The 14,189-nt window shown below is 48.1% G+C and overlaps 1 protein-coding gene across 1 annotated transcript in view; it reads right to left on the reverse strand.

Moving 5' to 3' along the window:
• Positions 1-14,189, reverse strand: part of ttn.2 (titin, tandem duplicate 2) — a 238,002-nt gene that overhangs the window by 13,165 nt on the left and 210,648 nt on the right. Inside the window, exons 218-239 of the mRNA XM_031877239.1 lie at positions 13,788-14,087; positions 11,760-13,526; positions 11,194-11,487; positions 10,814-11,101; positions 10,412-10,711; positions 9,924-10,258; positions 7,903-9,634; positions 7,457-7,759; positions 6,916-7,227; positions 6,334-6,624; positions 5,950-6,249; positions 5,457-5,598; positions 5,200-5,363; positions 4,774-5,076; positions 3,896-4,177; positions 3,162-3,755; positions 2,769-3,059; positions 2,333-2,632; positions 1,895-2,197; positions 1,458-1,760; positions 1,047-1,315; positions 633-948 (exon numbers count right to left, since the gene is read on the reverse strand). Coding sequence (XP_031733099.1) covers positions 633-948; positions 1,047-1,315; positions 1,458-1,760; positions 1,895-2,197; positions 2,333-2,632; positions 2,769-3,059; positions 3,162-3,755; positions 3,896-4,177; positions 4,774-5,076; positions 5,200-5,363; positions 5,457-5,598; positions 5,950-6,249; positions 6,334-6,624; positions 6,916-7,227; positions 7,457-7,759; positions 7,903-9,634; positions 9,924-10,258; positions 10,412-10,711; positions 10,814-11,101; positions 11,194-11,487; positions 11,760-13,526; positions 13,788-14,087 — 9,489 coding nt within the window. The remainder of the gene's footprint in view (positions 1-632; positions 949-1,046; positions 1,316-1,457; positions 1,761-1,894; positions 2,198-2,332; positions 2,633-2,768; positions 3,060-3,161; positions 3,756-3,895; positions 4,178-4,773; positions 5,077-5,199; positions 5,364-5,456; positions 5,599-5,949; positions 6,250-6,333; positions 6,625-6,915; positions 7,228-7,456; positions 7,760-7,902; positions 9,635-9,923; positions 10,259-10,411; positions 10,712-10,813; positions 11,102-11,193; positions 11,488-11,759; positions 13,527-13,787; positions 14,088-14,189) is intronic.

The raw sequence follows: 14,189 nt of genomic DNA on the forward strand, positions 1-14,189 counted from the left end.
GCTCTCACTGTGGTTCGCTGGAGTCCCAAAGCTTTAGAAATGGCTTTGTAACCTTTTCCAGACTGATAGATCTCAATTACTTTGTTTCTCATTTGTTCCTGAATTTCTTTGGATCGCAGCATGATGTCTAGCTTTTGAGGATCTTTTGGTCTACCTCACTTTGTCAGGCAGGTCCTATTTAAGTGATTTCTTGATTGAGAACAGGTGTGGCAGTAATCAGGCCTGGGTGTGGCTAGAGAAATTGAACTCAGCTTTCCAAAGATGTGATAAACCACAGTTAATTTATGTTTTAACAGGGGGGGGCAATCACTTTTTCACACAGGGCCATGTAGGTTTTGATTTTTTTTTTCCCTTAATAATAAAAACCTTCATTTAAAAACTGCATTTTGTGTTTACTTGTGTTATCTTTGTCTAATATTTAAATTTGTTTGATGATCTGAAACATTTAAGTGTGACAAACATGCAAAAAAATAAGAAATCAGGAAGGGGGCAAACACTTTTTCACACAACTGTATATATTGTGTTCAATGTGTATTTCTAATCAGAACACGGCCTATTCACTTATTTTGGCCAACACATACTCAATGCTACGAGGGATTGGACATTCAGAACAATCGCAAAACAAAACTCACAAAGTGGTGTTTTCGGTGTAACAGCCTCCTCAGACTTGAGAGATCTGCTGACGCCGAACTGGTTCTCGGCAGAAATCTTGAAGTGGTACTGCACATTCTCCTTCAGGCCCTTCACCACCAGAGAGGTCTCAGCTACCCGGGAGTCTACGGTACACCAGGCAGCCTTGGGTACCTCTCGCCTTTCCACGATGTATCCCAGAATGTCGGAGCCGCCATCATCTGACGGTGGCCTCCAGCTGACCCGGACCGATCTGGCCTGAATGTCATCAAACTCCAGAGGGCCTTCTGGGATGTCAGGGCGACCGATCACCTTCACCTGGAGTAGAGATATACAGAAAATTAAGCTCCAAATACATTTCTTTTAATTTCACTTCTGTTACTGAAGTACATTTATCTGCAAGATAAGCAGCTCACCTTGATGTATACGGCCTTCCTGCCACATTTGTTCTCCAGCACCAGGTCGTAGGTGCCGGTGTCGTCTTTGTGCGCCTCTTTGATGACCAGTTCGGTGATGTCATCATGGGTGGCGATCATGGCCCGGTGGGAGATGTCCCGACCGTCCTTGGTCCACTTGCATATAGGGATGGGTTTACCCTTGATGGGCACAGACAGATGGACGACTCCGCCCTGCCGCACCACGTAGCCCTCCGCGTATTTTTGATCGAGCTCGTAGTCGGGATGACCTGAGGAAGACACAAATTCGATTTTTGTTAGTTAAATTACAGATTAAAAGACAAAAAATATGCATATTAAATCATTTAAAACAAAGTAAAAGTGTGACAGGTATTTGACTGTAAAATGAAACTGTAATTTATGGATTTTTACCGAGCATCTCCTGGACTTTAACCACTCCAGGAATATCAGCAGGCTCTCCAGAACCACCAGCGTTGCAGGCGATGACCCTGAACTTGTACTCGGCGCCCTGGGGCATGTGGGTGAGCGTGTACTCGCACATCTTGGTGGGCGTGGTGTTGCACAGTGTCCATTCCACCTGGTCCACCTTCTGCATCTCGATGAAGTAACCAGTGATGACAGAACCACCCTCTTCTTCAGGTGGCTGCCAGGCCAGAGAGACGGAGGTCCTGGTGGTATCTGTGACGGTGGGCTGAACTGGAGGACCTGGAGGCTCTGTTCAAAAAATACCGTGACTTTAGATAAATATGCTGACTCCACACTGGTAGGATTAATTCAAAATAGGTGGTGAGGCTTTCAAGAATGAAGCCCGTTAAATGACATTACAGAAGATCAGCAATAACACGTACCGATGGGATCCATGGCAACGTTGACGGCTGAGCTCTCGCTGGGTTTGCCAGCTCCTCTGGAGTTGATGGCGGTGATACGGTATTCGTACTCCAGGCCCTCTATCAGGCCAGAAGAGCGGTACCTGGTCATGGTTACAGGGTTCTTGTTGATCTTCATCCACCTGTCAGAGTGCGCCTCCTTACGTTCGACGATGTAGCCGGCAATGGTTGAGCCACCGTTGTCCTCGGGTGGTTGCCAGGTCAGGGTCATACCCTCGTGGGTGACATCAATCACCTCTGGACAGCTTGGAGGACCAGGGATGGCTACACAGGAGAAAACAGATGGGCACAAATTAATAAAAGGGATTCACTGAACCTCTGAATTGTTGGAGCCCACAGGTAAAAGAAAGAGCACATAGAGGACAGAAAAAGTACACTTATGGTGGAAATATAACTCACTCTTAGCACTCTTGCACTCCACCACCTCAGACTGCAGGAAGCCGCCAACACCGAAGCGATTCATGGCGGCAGCGCGGAACACGTACTCTGTTCCCTCGGTAAGTCTGGTGAACTTGAAGCAGGGTCGGGTCACTGACTCTGAGATGGTGAGCCAACCTGGCCGGTGGGCGTCGCGCTGCTCCACCACGTAGCCGCTGACGTTGGAACCGCCGTCTTTCTCTGGAGGTTCCCAGCTGACCGTCACCGACACGCCGTCATTCTCCTCGATCTTCACCGGACCGACTGGGACGCCTGGTTTGTCTGGACGGACACAGGAAGACAGCATAACATTTTAATTTTACTTGATTTAGTAAAGCATCTGTATGGTTGCAACATTTCGGGTCTCAATCGGTAAAATTGTTCTTTAACAGGCACAACTTCTCAGTTGTCTCCTTACCGAGGATGATGACCTTGATGACCTCAGTTGCCATTCCAACAGCGTTCTTCACCTCAAGCGAGTAGTTTCCCGTGTCGTTGATGGTGGTCTCGCGGATGACGAGGTGGGTGTATTTTCCGTTGCTGTCGATCTTGATACGGTCCAGGCTGTCCTTCAGTTTAACGCCGCCAAAGGACCAGGAGCAGACCGGCTGCGGTCTGGCCTTGATGGGGATGTTGAAGTCGATGGGTTTGCCGCGGTGCACGTGGACGATCTTCTGAGGGATGCTGGTCATGTCGATCTTGGGCATCACTGGAATACACAGAAAGAGATGTTATATGTTTATTATATGTGAATGATTTCTGTGGAGAGTTTGTGTGATGATTTGTGGATGTGTTGTGATGTCTTTCTCACCCTTGATATCCTGGATGACGACAGGAGTGACGGTGTCCATCGTCTCGCTGGCTCCCTTGCTGTTGGTGGCTCGCACCCTGAAGAGGTACTGGTCGTTCTCGGTCAGAGACTGGATGGTGTGCTGGGACACTGAGGCCTTGACTGTTGCCACGACGCTCCACCTGTCTGTCCCCACCTTGCAGGCGTCCACGACGAAGCTCGTCAGCCTGCTGCCGCCGTCGTGCAGCGGCTTCAACCAGTGCAGTGTGACGGAGGACTTGGTGACATCCACAACCCGGAGGTCCTGAGGCACCGACGGTACCTCGCACAGCAGCACGGCCTCGGATGTCTCACAGGGCTCCCCAACACCATAGATGTTCTCGGGCAGGACTCTGAAGAAGTAGTGTACTCCCTGCTCCAGACCGGTGATCCTGAACAGGGTCTTCCTACATTCAGTGGTGATAGTCTTGTATGTCTTCATGTTGGCGTCACGCTTCTCTACAATGTAGTTACTGACGTGAGCACCGCCGTCGATGCTTGGGACGTCCCAGGTGATCACAACCGACTCCTTAGTGTAGTCCTTCACGTTCACAGAACTTGGAGGACCAGGAGTGTCTGCAGGAAGAGAAGATATTAGTGTGTTTTTACCGGAAAAACATAACTTTGCAAATGGTGCAAACTTTGTGCACCTTTTTTTGTTTTTTATACATTTTCACTGTAATATTTGGTATCTGAGGAGACTTGGGATGACTTACCGTAGACTTTAACCAGGATGGTGGCGGTCTTCTTGCCAGACGGGTTCTCCGCCTCCACAACATATTTTCCGGAGTCATAGCGGTTGATCTTCTCCACCGTCAGTGCGGTGAAGCTGTCGGTGTGTTCAATGTAGCCGCGGCTCTGCAGCTCCACACCCGTCTTCCTCCAGGCCACCACTGGTGCTGGCCGGCCGGTGACAAACACAACCAGGCGCATAGTTCCTCCGGCGCGCAGACACACCGTCTTCTTCAGGTCGTCGGCCAGCTCCAGGTCGGGCATTTCTGAGAGCGGGTGGATAATAGTAAGTTCAATAATGAGGCAAATTGCCATGTAACAAGTTGAAATATGACACTGATAAAGTGTGGGAAACCCCTGTTTGGAAAGCACAATTTGACCAAAAACATGCTAAACATGCATTGAAGTGTTGTAATACTCGGCCACTAGAGGCTGAAGTGCACCACGACCTCGTGTTCTAAATGGAACTAAGAGAAGTTATGTTTTCTTCCATGTGAGTGTTATTATATAATTATTTAATATATGTAGTATATTGTGTTAGTTTTATCTAATTTCACAGAATAAAAAAAAAGTAATAAACAGAAAATGTTTTTTCTTCCTTGCCTCTCGGGGTTCCGTACATACCTCAATATGATTCACAACTTAATAAAAAATGTTTTGATTTTTTTTTTAATCATGTAGAAATTGTGTAAAATAAAATATAGAGTGAGATTTTATAGTAAGCCTATAAACTATGTGTTGAAATGACATTTTGTCTCACTGAAGTTTACTTTCTCCAACTTCTGCAGTGATAATTGTGTCACATCTTCAGTGCTGTGTGGATTTAAGGTAATTACTGTACTATGTTTCTGACATAACTCACCGATTTTCTCCAGCGGCTCAACCTCAGCGCTGGGTTCACTGAACTCCCCGGTCCCTTTGCTGTTGATGGCAGCTACTCTGAATCTGTACTTCTTGTTGGATGCCAGGCCGGCGGCCACGTACTCGTTGGTCTTGAGGGCTTTGGCGGTGGCGCGGTACCACTGCTCGGTGCCCTCCTCCAGGATCTCCACCACGTAGTCGCTGACGTCCGAGCCGCCGTCGTACATGGGCCTGGTCCAGGTCATGCTGATGCTGTGCTTGGTCGTGTCGGTGATACGAGGCATTGATGGAGGAGCTGGGGTATCTGGGAGTAGAAGGGGATGAATACATATGTTTTTTTATCTACTTGTTCCGACATAATTCCATCAAATGGAAAAAATAGACCTTTTGCACCTGTTTTTAAAGATTGAAGACTATGAAATCTTACATGTGGGTTCTTTGCAGAGGATGTACGGTGAGGCGTCGCTCGGCTGGCTGTCTCCGGCAGCGTTGACAGCCGTCACCCTGAACTGGTACTCGCTTCCCTCCAGCAGGCCCGTGATCTTCAGACGGGTATCGTAGATGGTGTAATTCTTATTCACACGAGTCCACCTTGTCCAGAGAAGAAGCGAAAAGATACCATGAGAAAGAGAGACGCTAAGGAAATATATTCTGTCCTTTATCTTCTTCAGAAGTCGTGCCCACCTGGTGCTGCTCGTCTCTCGTTTGTCCACCAGGTAGGTTTTGATCTCGCTGCCTCCGTCGCTCTCGGGCTTCAGCCACTCGATGACGACGTGCTCCTTACCCACCGCTGTGACCTCCGGAGTGCCCGGCTGGGACGTGAAGGCTGAGGAAGATCAGGTGGGAAAGATCAGAGTCACGGGAACAAATCTACATCCTGTTACATGAGGCCTAATTCTACGATGGAACAGGACATTATTGTGTACATATCATGTGTTGTGGCATTAATACGTAAGAAAAATGTACTTTTTGTCTCCCAATAATGAAATATAATCTAAACCTTTGCTGGATATTACTGTAAATATTTCTATCTAACTGTTTTAAAACCTCTTGATCTGCAACTGCATTTAGCAATCTCAAAATTTCAAGATAAAAATATCAAATTTAACAAGAAAAAACATGTCTACTGTATGCCCCAAAATCATGAATTTCTCAGGTAGAATTGTTCAAATCTTACTGTAGGCATTCCTGGCGATGACGGGTTCGGACTCCAGAGGAACTCCGGGGCCGAACTTGTTGACTCCTCTGACTCTGAAGACGTACTCGTTGCTCTTGATCAGCCTGGAGCTGACACACGACAGCGTCTTGCACTCGGTCTCCATGATGACCCAGTTGAGTCGGCTGGTCTCGCGGCGCTCCACGATGTAATGGGTGACGAGGTCTCCACCGTCCTCCAGAGGGATCTTCCAGGACACCGTACACTTCTCCTCCGTCACTCTGCTGATGGCGATCTTATCAGTCGGAGCTCCAGGAGTGTCTGGAGAAGGAAGAAACAGTTACTCTACTAAAATGTTTTGTTAGGATTTTACAGCTGAACTCATGTCGTTTCTCCGCCGCTCACCCAGAACTTTAACGCTGACGACTGCGGTCTTGATTCCGCCGGCGTTCTTGGCGGTCAGGATGTATCTGCCCGTGTCATATCTGTCGCAGTTCTTGATGACGGCCATGGCTCTGGTAGCGGTGTAGGTCAGCGAGTATTTCTCGCCGAGCTCTAGAATCTTGTCGCCCTTCGACCAGTAGACTGTGGGCTCCGGTTTACCGCCCACGGCGCCGTCCAGGATCAGGTCTGAGCCGGCATTGACCGTGATGGTCTCACCCACCAGCTTACTGTCCAGCTCTGCTTTCGGAGGAGCTGCGGATAGAAGATTAGATTTTATATTATCAATATATATATATTTATTTTTGTACAGATGCTACAGTATAATTAATAGCAAACAATGATCTTTGTTCTTAGTCATTTTTATCAAATATTCTATTCATGGATTTTGGGGTTCAAAGGGTTAATCTATAGATTATACTTTATGTGTCCCATATGAGGAACAGAAGCCTAAATGATAAAAGCCATATCTATGTGTCAGCTCCTCCATGAGCTCTGAATCTAAACTGATAATGAATATGAACACTCTGCGACTCTTTAACTTACAGTACTCATCCTTGCATGTGACCGGTCCGGTGACCTCTGAGGGTGCACTTTGGACACCGGCTGCATTCTTGGCGATAACGCGGTACTCAAAGGTCTCTCCCTCTCCCAGGTTGGTGACGGTGAAGTAGTTCTCACTGATGGTGGTGTAGTTGCACTTGAGCCAGCGGTTGTCGTCCCACTCATCCGTGCTGTGGACCTTCCTCTCCACCACGTAACCAACGATCCTGCTGCCGCCATCGTTGAGAGGCACGGTCCAGCACAAGGACACGGAGGACCGGGTGATGTCTGTCACCTCAGGTTTACCAGGAGGATCTGAGGAGGGGGGTGGGGGGTATTTAAAAACTATAACTCAGGCTTCATTAAGGTCTGTATGAACAGATTTAACCGTTTTAACTGATTAACAGATGAATTTGCTAACCAGTTGTTAGGGCCTTCGTCCACCAAAATGTTTTGTTGATTAGTCATCGTGCTAAACAGCACGATGACTAATCACTAATCATGTCATTAGTTCACGTATTTAAGACATGAATGTTTCCCTCACCAACAGGATTGAGTGCCACCACGGGTCTGGAAGCCTCGCTGGCCTTGCTGAATCCGGAGATGTTCATGGCGTACACCCTGAACTGGTACTCCAGGCCCTCGATCAGGCTGGACACCTTGTAGTGGCACTCCAGGCAGGGCAGCTTGTTCTCCCTCACCCACAGGATCGTGTTTCTCTCCTTTTTCTCGATCCAGTAGCCCGACACCTTGCTGCCACCATCGTCATACGGCAAGTCCCATTTGATGCTGATGGCGTTGGCGGACACAGATACCACATCTGGACGAGTTGGAGGACTTGGAGCAACTGTGGAAAAGAAGTGGAAGTGAGTGACAATAGGGAATCTTATATTTGAAATACATTTGTAAATGTAATCTTTGGCATGCATTGTATATGTATTAAAACAGGACATGCATTTATATTTTGTATAACTGTTGAACAGAACTCACCGAATGGATGCTCAATCACAACAGCAGCAGATTCGGTGGACTTGCTGACTCCAAACTTGTTCTCAGCGCAGACTCTGAAGGTGTACTCCATATACTTGGTAAGGTGAGTCACTTTGATGGTGGTTCTCTTTACACTGGAGTTCACTACTTGCCAAGAGGCAGAGCCGGACTCTCGTTTTTCCACGATGTAGTTGCTGATGTCACTGCCGCCATCGTCAGCTGGCTCGGACCAGGCCAGGTTGCAGGACTCTGAGGAGACTCCAGAGATTTCCACAGGGCCCGTGGGTGGAGTTGGTCGGCCAACAACAGCTACGGTCACTGTGAACGTCTTCACACCAGCAACGTTCTCCAGGGTCAGGTAGTACTTGCCGCTGTCGCTTCTCTTGCTGTCTTTCACCACCAAAGTGGTGCTCTCCTTTGTGGTTTTGATCAAGACTCTGTCCGTCTCCTTGAGCTTCATCTCCTCCAGCTTCCAGGTGACCTTTGGTGCTGGCCTGCCGCTGATGGGGATGTCAATTGTGAAGGTGTTGGAGGTCTTGCAGGTGATGAGCTGGTTGGTGATGCTGCTGAGGTCAGCGGTTGGTTCGATGCATTGCTCTTTAATGACCACAGAGCTGAAGGTGGCCTGAGGCTCGCTGATTCCAGCGTCGTTCTTGGCCTTGACTCTGAAGTCATACTCTGTGTTGTGAATCAGACCCTCCAACAGCATCTTCTGGGATTTGGTCTCTCCACCAACAACCCAGCGGTCAGTGTCTTTAGCTCTGAATTCAATGATGTAGCCTCTGATGCGGCTGCCTCCGTCATGCTCGGGCTTCAGCCATACCAGGGAGGCTGTGGAGTTGGTGGTGTCGACAACATCCAGTCTTTTGGGTGGTGCGGGTTCCTCTGTGGCAATGATGGGCTCAGTCATTTCATGAGGTTCTCCCTGGCCATACTGGTTTACAGCAATCACCCTGAACACATATGGCAGACCAATATCCAGACCAGTTACCCTAATCATCTGGCGAGAGCACTTGGTGCTGACTTCCTGCCAGGCAAGACGGCTGGCCTCGCGCTTGTCAACAATGTAGTGATGGATTCGGGCTCCGCCGTCATTGGCAGGGGCATCCCACATAACAGTCAAGGCTCCGCGGATAACGTCTTTGAAGGCGATAGCTCCCGGAGGTCCAGGCGTGTCCAGCACTTTGACAGTGAACGTGATGGACTTGCGCCCGCTGTTGTTCTCCAGGGACAGGACGTATTTGCCCGCTTCGTACCTCGTGCAACCCTCGATGGTGAGAGTAGAGGAGGAATCTGTGGTGTTGATATCGCCCATAACAGGCAGCTCACCATCTATCTTGGACCAGGTGGCGAGAGGAGCTGGTTTGCCTCGGAAGGCAACTTGAAGGGTAACAATGCCACTATTCTTCACAATGTGAGTCTGCTTGAAGTTGGCATCGAGTTCGATCTCAGGAGATGTAAGTCTGTCCAGAGCCTGAACAGCGCTTGCCAGCACTGAGGCGTCGCCCTCTCCAGATCCGTTCACAGCACTGACCCTGAACTTGTAGAACTCTCCAGGCACCAATCCCTTAGAAGTGTATCTGGTGTCGTGGCAAAGCTGGTTGTTGACTCTGTGCCACTCCTCCAGACTGGCCTTGCACATGTCAATGTTGTAGCCAATGATTTCCAAGCCACCATCGAAGACTGGCTTGGTCCACTCCACGGTGACAGAGGACTTGGTGGAGTCAGCGACCTGTTCAAAAAGAAAAGAGTATTGTTTTAAAATACATTTTTCTTGGTAGATTTTTCCTCTACATTCTGGTTTTCGACATTAAAGTTATTTTGAGGTTTCTTCTGTACTAAAATAGAAACAAATTTGTGATTTCATAGTAATATTGATAACTCAAAATACATTTCTAATAATTGATATATATCTGACAATATATATGTATTTGGCATTTGATTATTGTGACATTGACCTCAACGCCTTTACATGAATGGCTCTTCTCTTACATTTATATGCAGTGTTCCTGCAACCCTACCTTTATTAATGTGGGGGCACTGGGAGCACTGGTTGGTTCCTTGCATTTGAAGAGCCTGGAAGTACTGCTGGACGGTCCGATTCCAGCACCATTTTCAGCCATGACGCGGAACTCGTACTCGTTGCCCTCAGTGAGGTTAAGGACACGGTGTCTTAGCTCAGTGATGGGCCTCTTGGAGGAGACCTTCACCCAGCGCAGGCTCTTCTTCTCTCTCCTCTCCAGGATGTAGTGTTTGATCTCATTACCTCCATCGGACCTTGGCCTGGTCCAGCACGTGGTGATGCTGTTTCCAGTCACATGGGTGGCATCTGGGGTACCAGGGGCATCAGGCACAGCTAAGGAGAAGAGCAGAATACATGTCAAATTTAAAGAAGTCAAGTTTTGAATGGAAAGGCAATTTGTTTCTCTTTTCGTCAACATTCAAGTGCAAGTTTGTAAGATTTGGTCAATATTTAAGACAGAAAATACCCTTGAGTGACTTTACTCACTGTATTGCATCTGGGCGATGATGGGATCAGAGTCCAGTGGTTTGCCAATGCCTAACTTGTTGGCAGCAGAGATTCTGAACTGGTATTCATTGCCCTTGATGAGGTTGGCAGCATTGTAAGAACAGGCTTCGCATTTGGAAGTGATCAAGGCCCAGGAGATCCGGGATGTCTCCCTCTTCTCCACCACGTAGTGGGTAATGGCAGCACAGCCGTCGTTTTCTGGCGGGTTCCACCACACGGTGCACTTCTCAGCCGTGATACCGGTGAAACGGATGGGACCGTCAACAGGTCCGGGGGTGTCTGAAGGGAAACAGAAGGTAGAGGAGTTACTTCTAAATTTGTTCATGAGTAGGTTTGTGTCATACAATGGCAGATATTGAAACATCAGCAGTGTTTACCAACCTTGTACTCTGACGTTGGCATCAGCTTTCCTGGCACCCGAACTGTTCTTGGCCTCTATGGTGTAGATGCCACGGTGGTTCCTGTCAGCTTCACGAACAAAAAGACTGCTGGTGCCAATGCCAGTGGTAATCTCGATGTCATACATGGTCCTCTTGTCAATCTCTTTGCCATCCTTATACCAGACAACCTGGGGGACGGGACGTCCAGTGATGGTGCAGTTGAGGGTAATGTTCTCACCAGCCTTCAGGGTGACCACCTGGTGTGGAGACCACTCGATCTCAGGAGTAACTGCAGATGCAAAGACAACGAACAAATGATGTGAGAAAACTACCATTTATGATAATTTTCCATAAATCTTTTTTTAATTTTAAAGTACTTACTGCTCTCATCCTTGGTCATAATGTATCCAGAGGAGTTAGATGGTGGACTGACTGTGCCCACAGCATTCCTGGCGATGACTCTAAACTCAAATCTGTCTCCAGCAGACAGACCAGTCACAGTGAACTGAGTCTCGCAGATATCAGTGAAATTGCATCGCAGCCATTTGCCTCTCCCTTGGCGCCTCTCCACACTGTAGCCAACAATTTTGCTGCCACCATCCTTCTTGGGGATGTCCCACTGCAGGGTGACTGAGTCTCTGGTTACATCGATGCATTGAGGGTTGCCAGGTGGATCTAATTAAGAAGAGAAAGAACCAAGTTATCCATAGTGCTGAATCCTGAAGTAATACAGAAGCAAACAGGATCTTGATAAACTTTGAAACTAATTTTAGTGTTTGCGAGCCTAAGCACGCCCTGGACCTATTTCTGTACTGGATAAACAAAGACGAAACTGATATCCATCTTCTTATCTAAATAAAGAGGATTTCCAAAAAATATTGGACTGCTTCCATAAGTAAAAAGCTATTCCTAAACACAGAAAGAGGTAGTCTTTAGCATGTACTTACCAACAGGGGCGATAGCGAGCGCATGTTTGCTCTGTTCACTAACAGGGCTCAGTCCGGCCTTGTTCTCAGCATAGACTCTGAAGGAGTACTCCAGGCCCTCTATGAGACCAATGATCCTGTACTCCTTGTTGGAGATGATGGTGGAGTTCACCTTTTGCCACAAGAGGCTGTTCCTGTCCTTCTTTTCAACATGATAGCCCAGAATGGGGGATCCTCCATCGAAGCCTGGGGCCTCCCACCTGATTGTCATACCATCACTGGTGACGTTGAAGGAAACTGGCTTTCCTGCTGGCCCTGGAGGTTTGTACTGGTGTTCGGCAACAATTTCTGAGGAGGTGAGTGATTCACTAACTCCATATTTGTTCTCTGCACGGACTCTGAACTGGTACTGAGTTCCCTTTACCAGGTTGGGAATCTTGAAGGTGGCCCTGGCAACACTGGAGCAGACCATTTTCCAGTTGGCATGAGAAGTCTCACGTTTCTCCACACTGTAGCAGGTGATCTCACCACCTCCGTCCTCCTTCGGCTTATCCCAGGAAATGATGATACTTTGAGCTTTAATTTCATCGAAGCGGATGGGTCCGACAGGCACTGATGGGGGACCCAGAGTGATCACATTAATGTCAAAGTAGTTCTTTATGACTCTGTTGTCCAGAACCAAGGTGTACTGGCCGGCATGCTCCTTCTTGACTCCTCTGACTGTGACTGCGGTCTTGTTGTCAGTAGTCCTGAAGCGAATCTTATCACATTCCTTCAGAGGCAAGTTATCCTTTAGCCAGCTGATTGCAGGTCTTGGTTTACCCTTGAAGGGCAACTCGATGTGGATGTTCTGACCAATACGAACAGCAAGCTCGCCTTTGGGATAGTCACTGAGACTGGCTTCGGGTTGAATGATGAAGTCCATCACTGTGATATCAGTAATCATGGAGAAGTCACTGTTGCCCTTCTCATTCTTGGCAAACACTCTGAAGTCCATGACAGCGTCCTGCTTGAGTCCCGTCACCTCACAGTTCAAGCGCTTGCATGTTGCTCCCAAATTCCAGGTGGCCTCTTCCCTGGTTCTCTTCTCAATGATGTATTCGGTGATGTGGCTGCCGCCATCGTGGTCAGGTCTAGCCCACTGCAGGGTAACAGAGTTCTTTGTAGAGTCCGCCATCACCAGGTTCTTTACAGCTCCAGGTGTCTCCGTGGCTCTTACAGGCTCAGTGGTTTCGCAGGTGTCGCCCACACCGTACTCATTTTCAGCAGACACACGGAAGAAGTAAGCTATGTCCTCCTCCAGGCCTGACACCTTGTAAGTTGTGTTGGCACACTCGGCATTGATCACCTGGTAAGCCTTCATGGTGGAGGCCTTTTTCTCCACAATGTAATGAGTGACAGGGGACCCGCCTTCAATGAGAGGCGCCTCCCAGCTGAGGGTCAGCTTTCCTCTCGTCACGTTCTTGACCATCAGTTTCTGGCAGGTGGCTGGACTGTCCAGAACCTTCAGGGAAACGGTGATTATCTTGGGTTCTCCCACGCCATTCTCAATCTCCAGCAGGTACTTGCCGCGGTCATCGCGGGTGACCTTGGGGATGAGGAGTGTGGTGGCTCGCTCAGTGCTGGTGATTGTGTAGCGGTTGTCAGCAGAAATGTTGCGGTCGCTGCGGCGCCATGTGACATTGGGGGTGGGGCGTCCCTTCAGGGGGATAAACACTTCCACGTCACGGCCGGCCCTGGCTGTGTAGTGGGTCTTCATCGGAACGTCCAAGTCCAAATCAGCCTCCTCTGTTGGAGTGAAATGTACAGAGCATGAATTAGTTTAATCAATATTGACATAATTATACGCCATCAGAAAATAATGTTTGCTCAATATAGCAATCAATAGCAATGATTAGAACCCATACAAATGTATAGGAAGTAGCCTTTTAATGCCTAAATTAACTTGAATCATGCTAATTACCAATACTTTTTTATCTCTGTCATAAAACGAGTATAAAAGACTCGTGTTCTGTGTCAATACCATAGAGGGATGTTAGGAATACAAACCCAAAATATCTTTGGCTTGCACAGGCTGGTACATTTTGATGTCTTCTCCTTTGCCCTTGGTGTTGACAGCAAAGACTCTGAAGAAGTAGTAGGTTCCTGGTTTGAGGTGAGATACCACATACTCGCAGGTCTTGATCGTTGAGTTAGTGATCACCCATTCTCTTTCCTCTGTGTTCATCTGCTCCAGAATGTAGTGTGTGACTTCACTGCCGCCATCATAGACGGGCTTCTCCCAGCCGAGGGTGATGGAGGTCTTTGTGGAGTCCACCACACGCAGCTTGGATGGCTCACCAGGGAGATCTGGAGAAGACAAAAGGGAATGAATGTTGTTAACTGCTCTATGTGAAGAAAGACATTAACAATAAACAAATCGTAAGAAGAAATTCCTATAAGGCTGGCATG

Source organism: Anarrhichthys ocellatus, unplaced genomic scaffold (genome assembly GCF_004355925.1).
Source record: "Anarrhichthys ocellatus isolate YVR2014 unplaced genomic scaffold, GSC_Weel_1.0 scaffold130, whole genome shotgun sequence".
Classification (NCBI taxonomy): Eukaryota; Metazoa; Chordata; class Actinopteri; order Perciformes; family Anarhichadidae; genus Anarrhichthys; species Anarrhichthys ocellatus.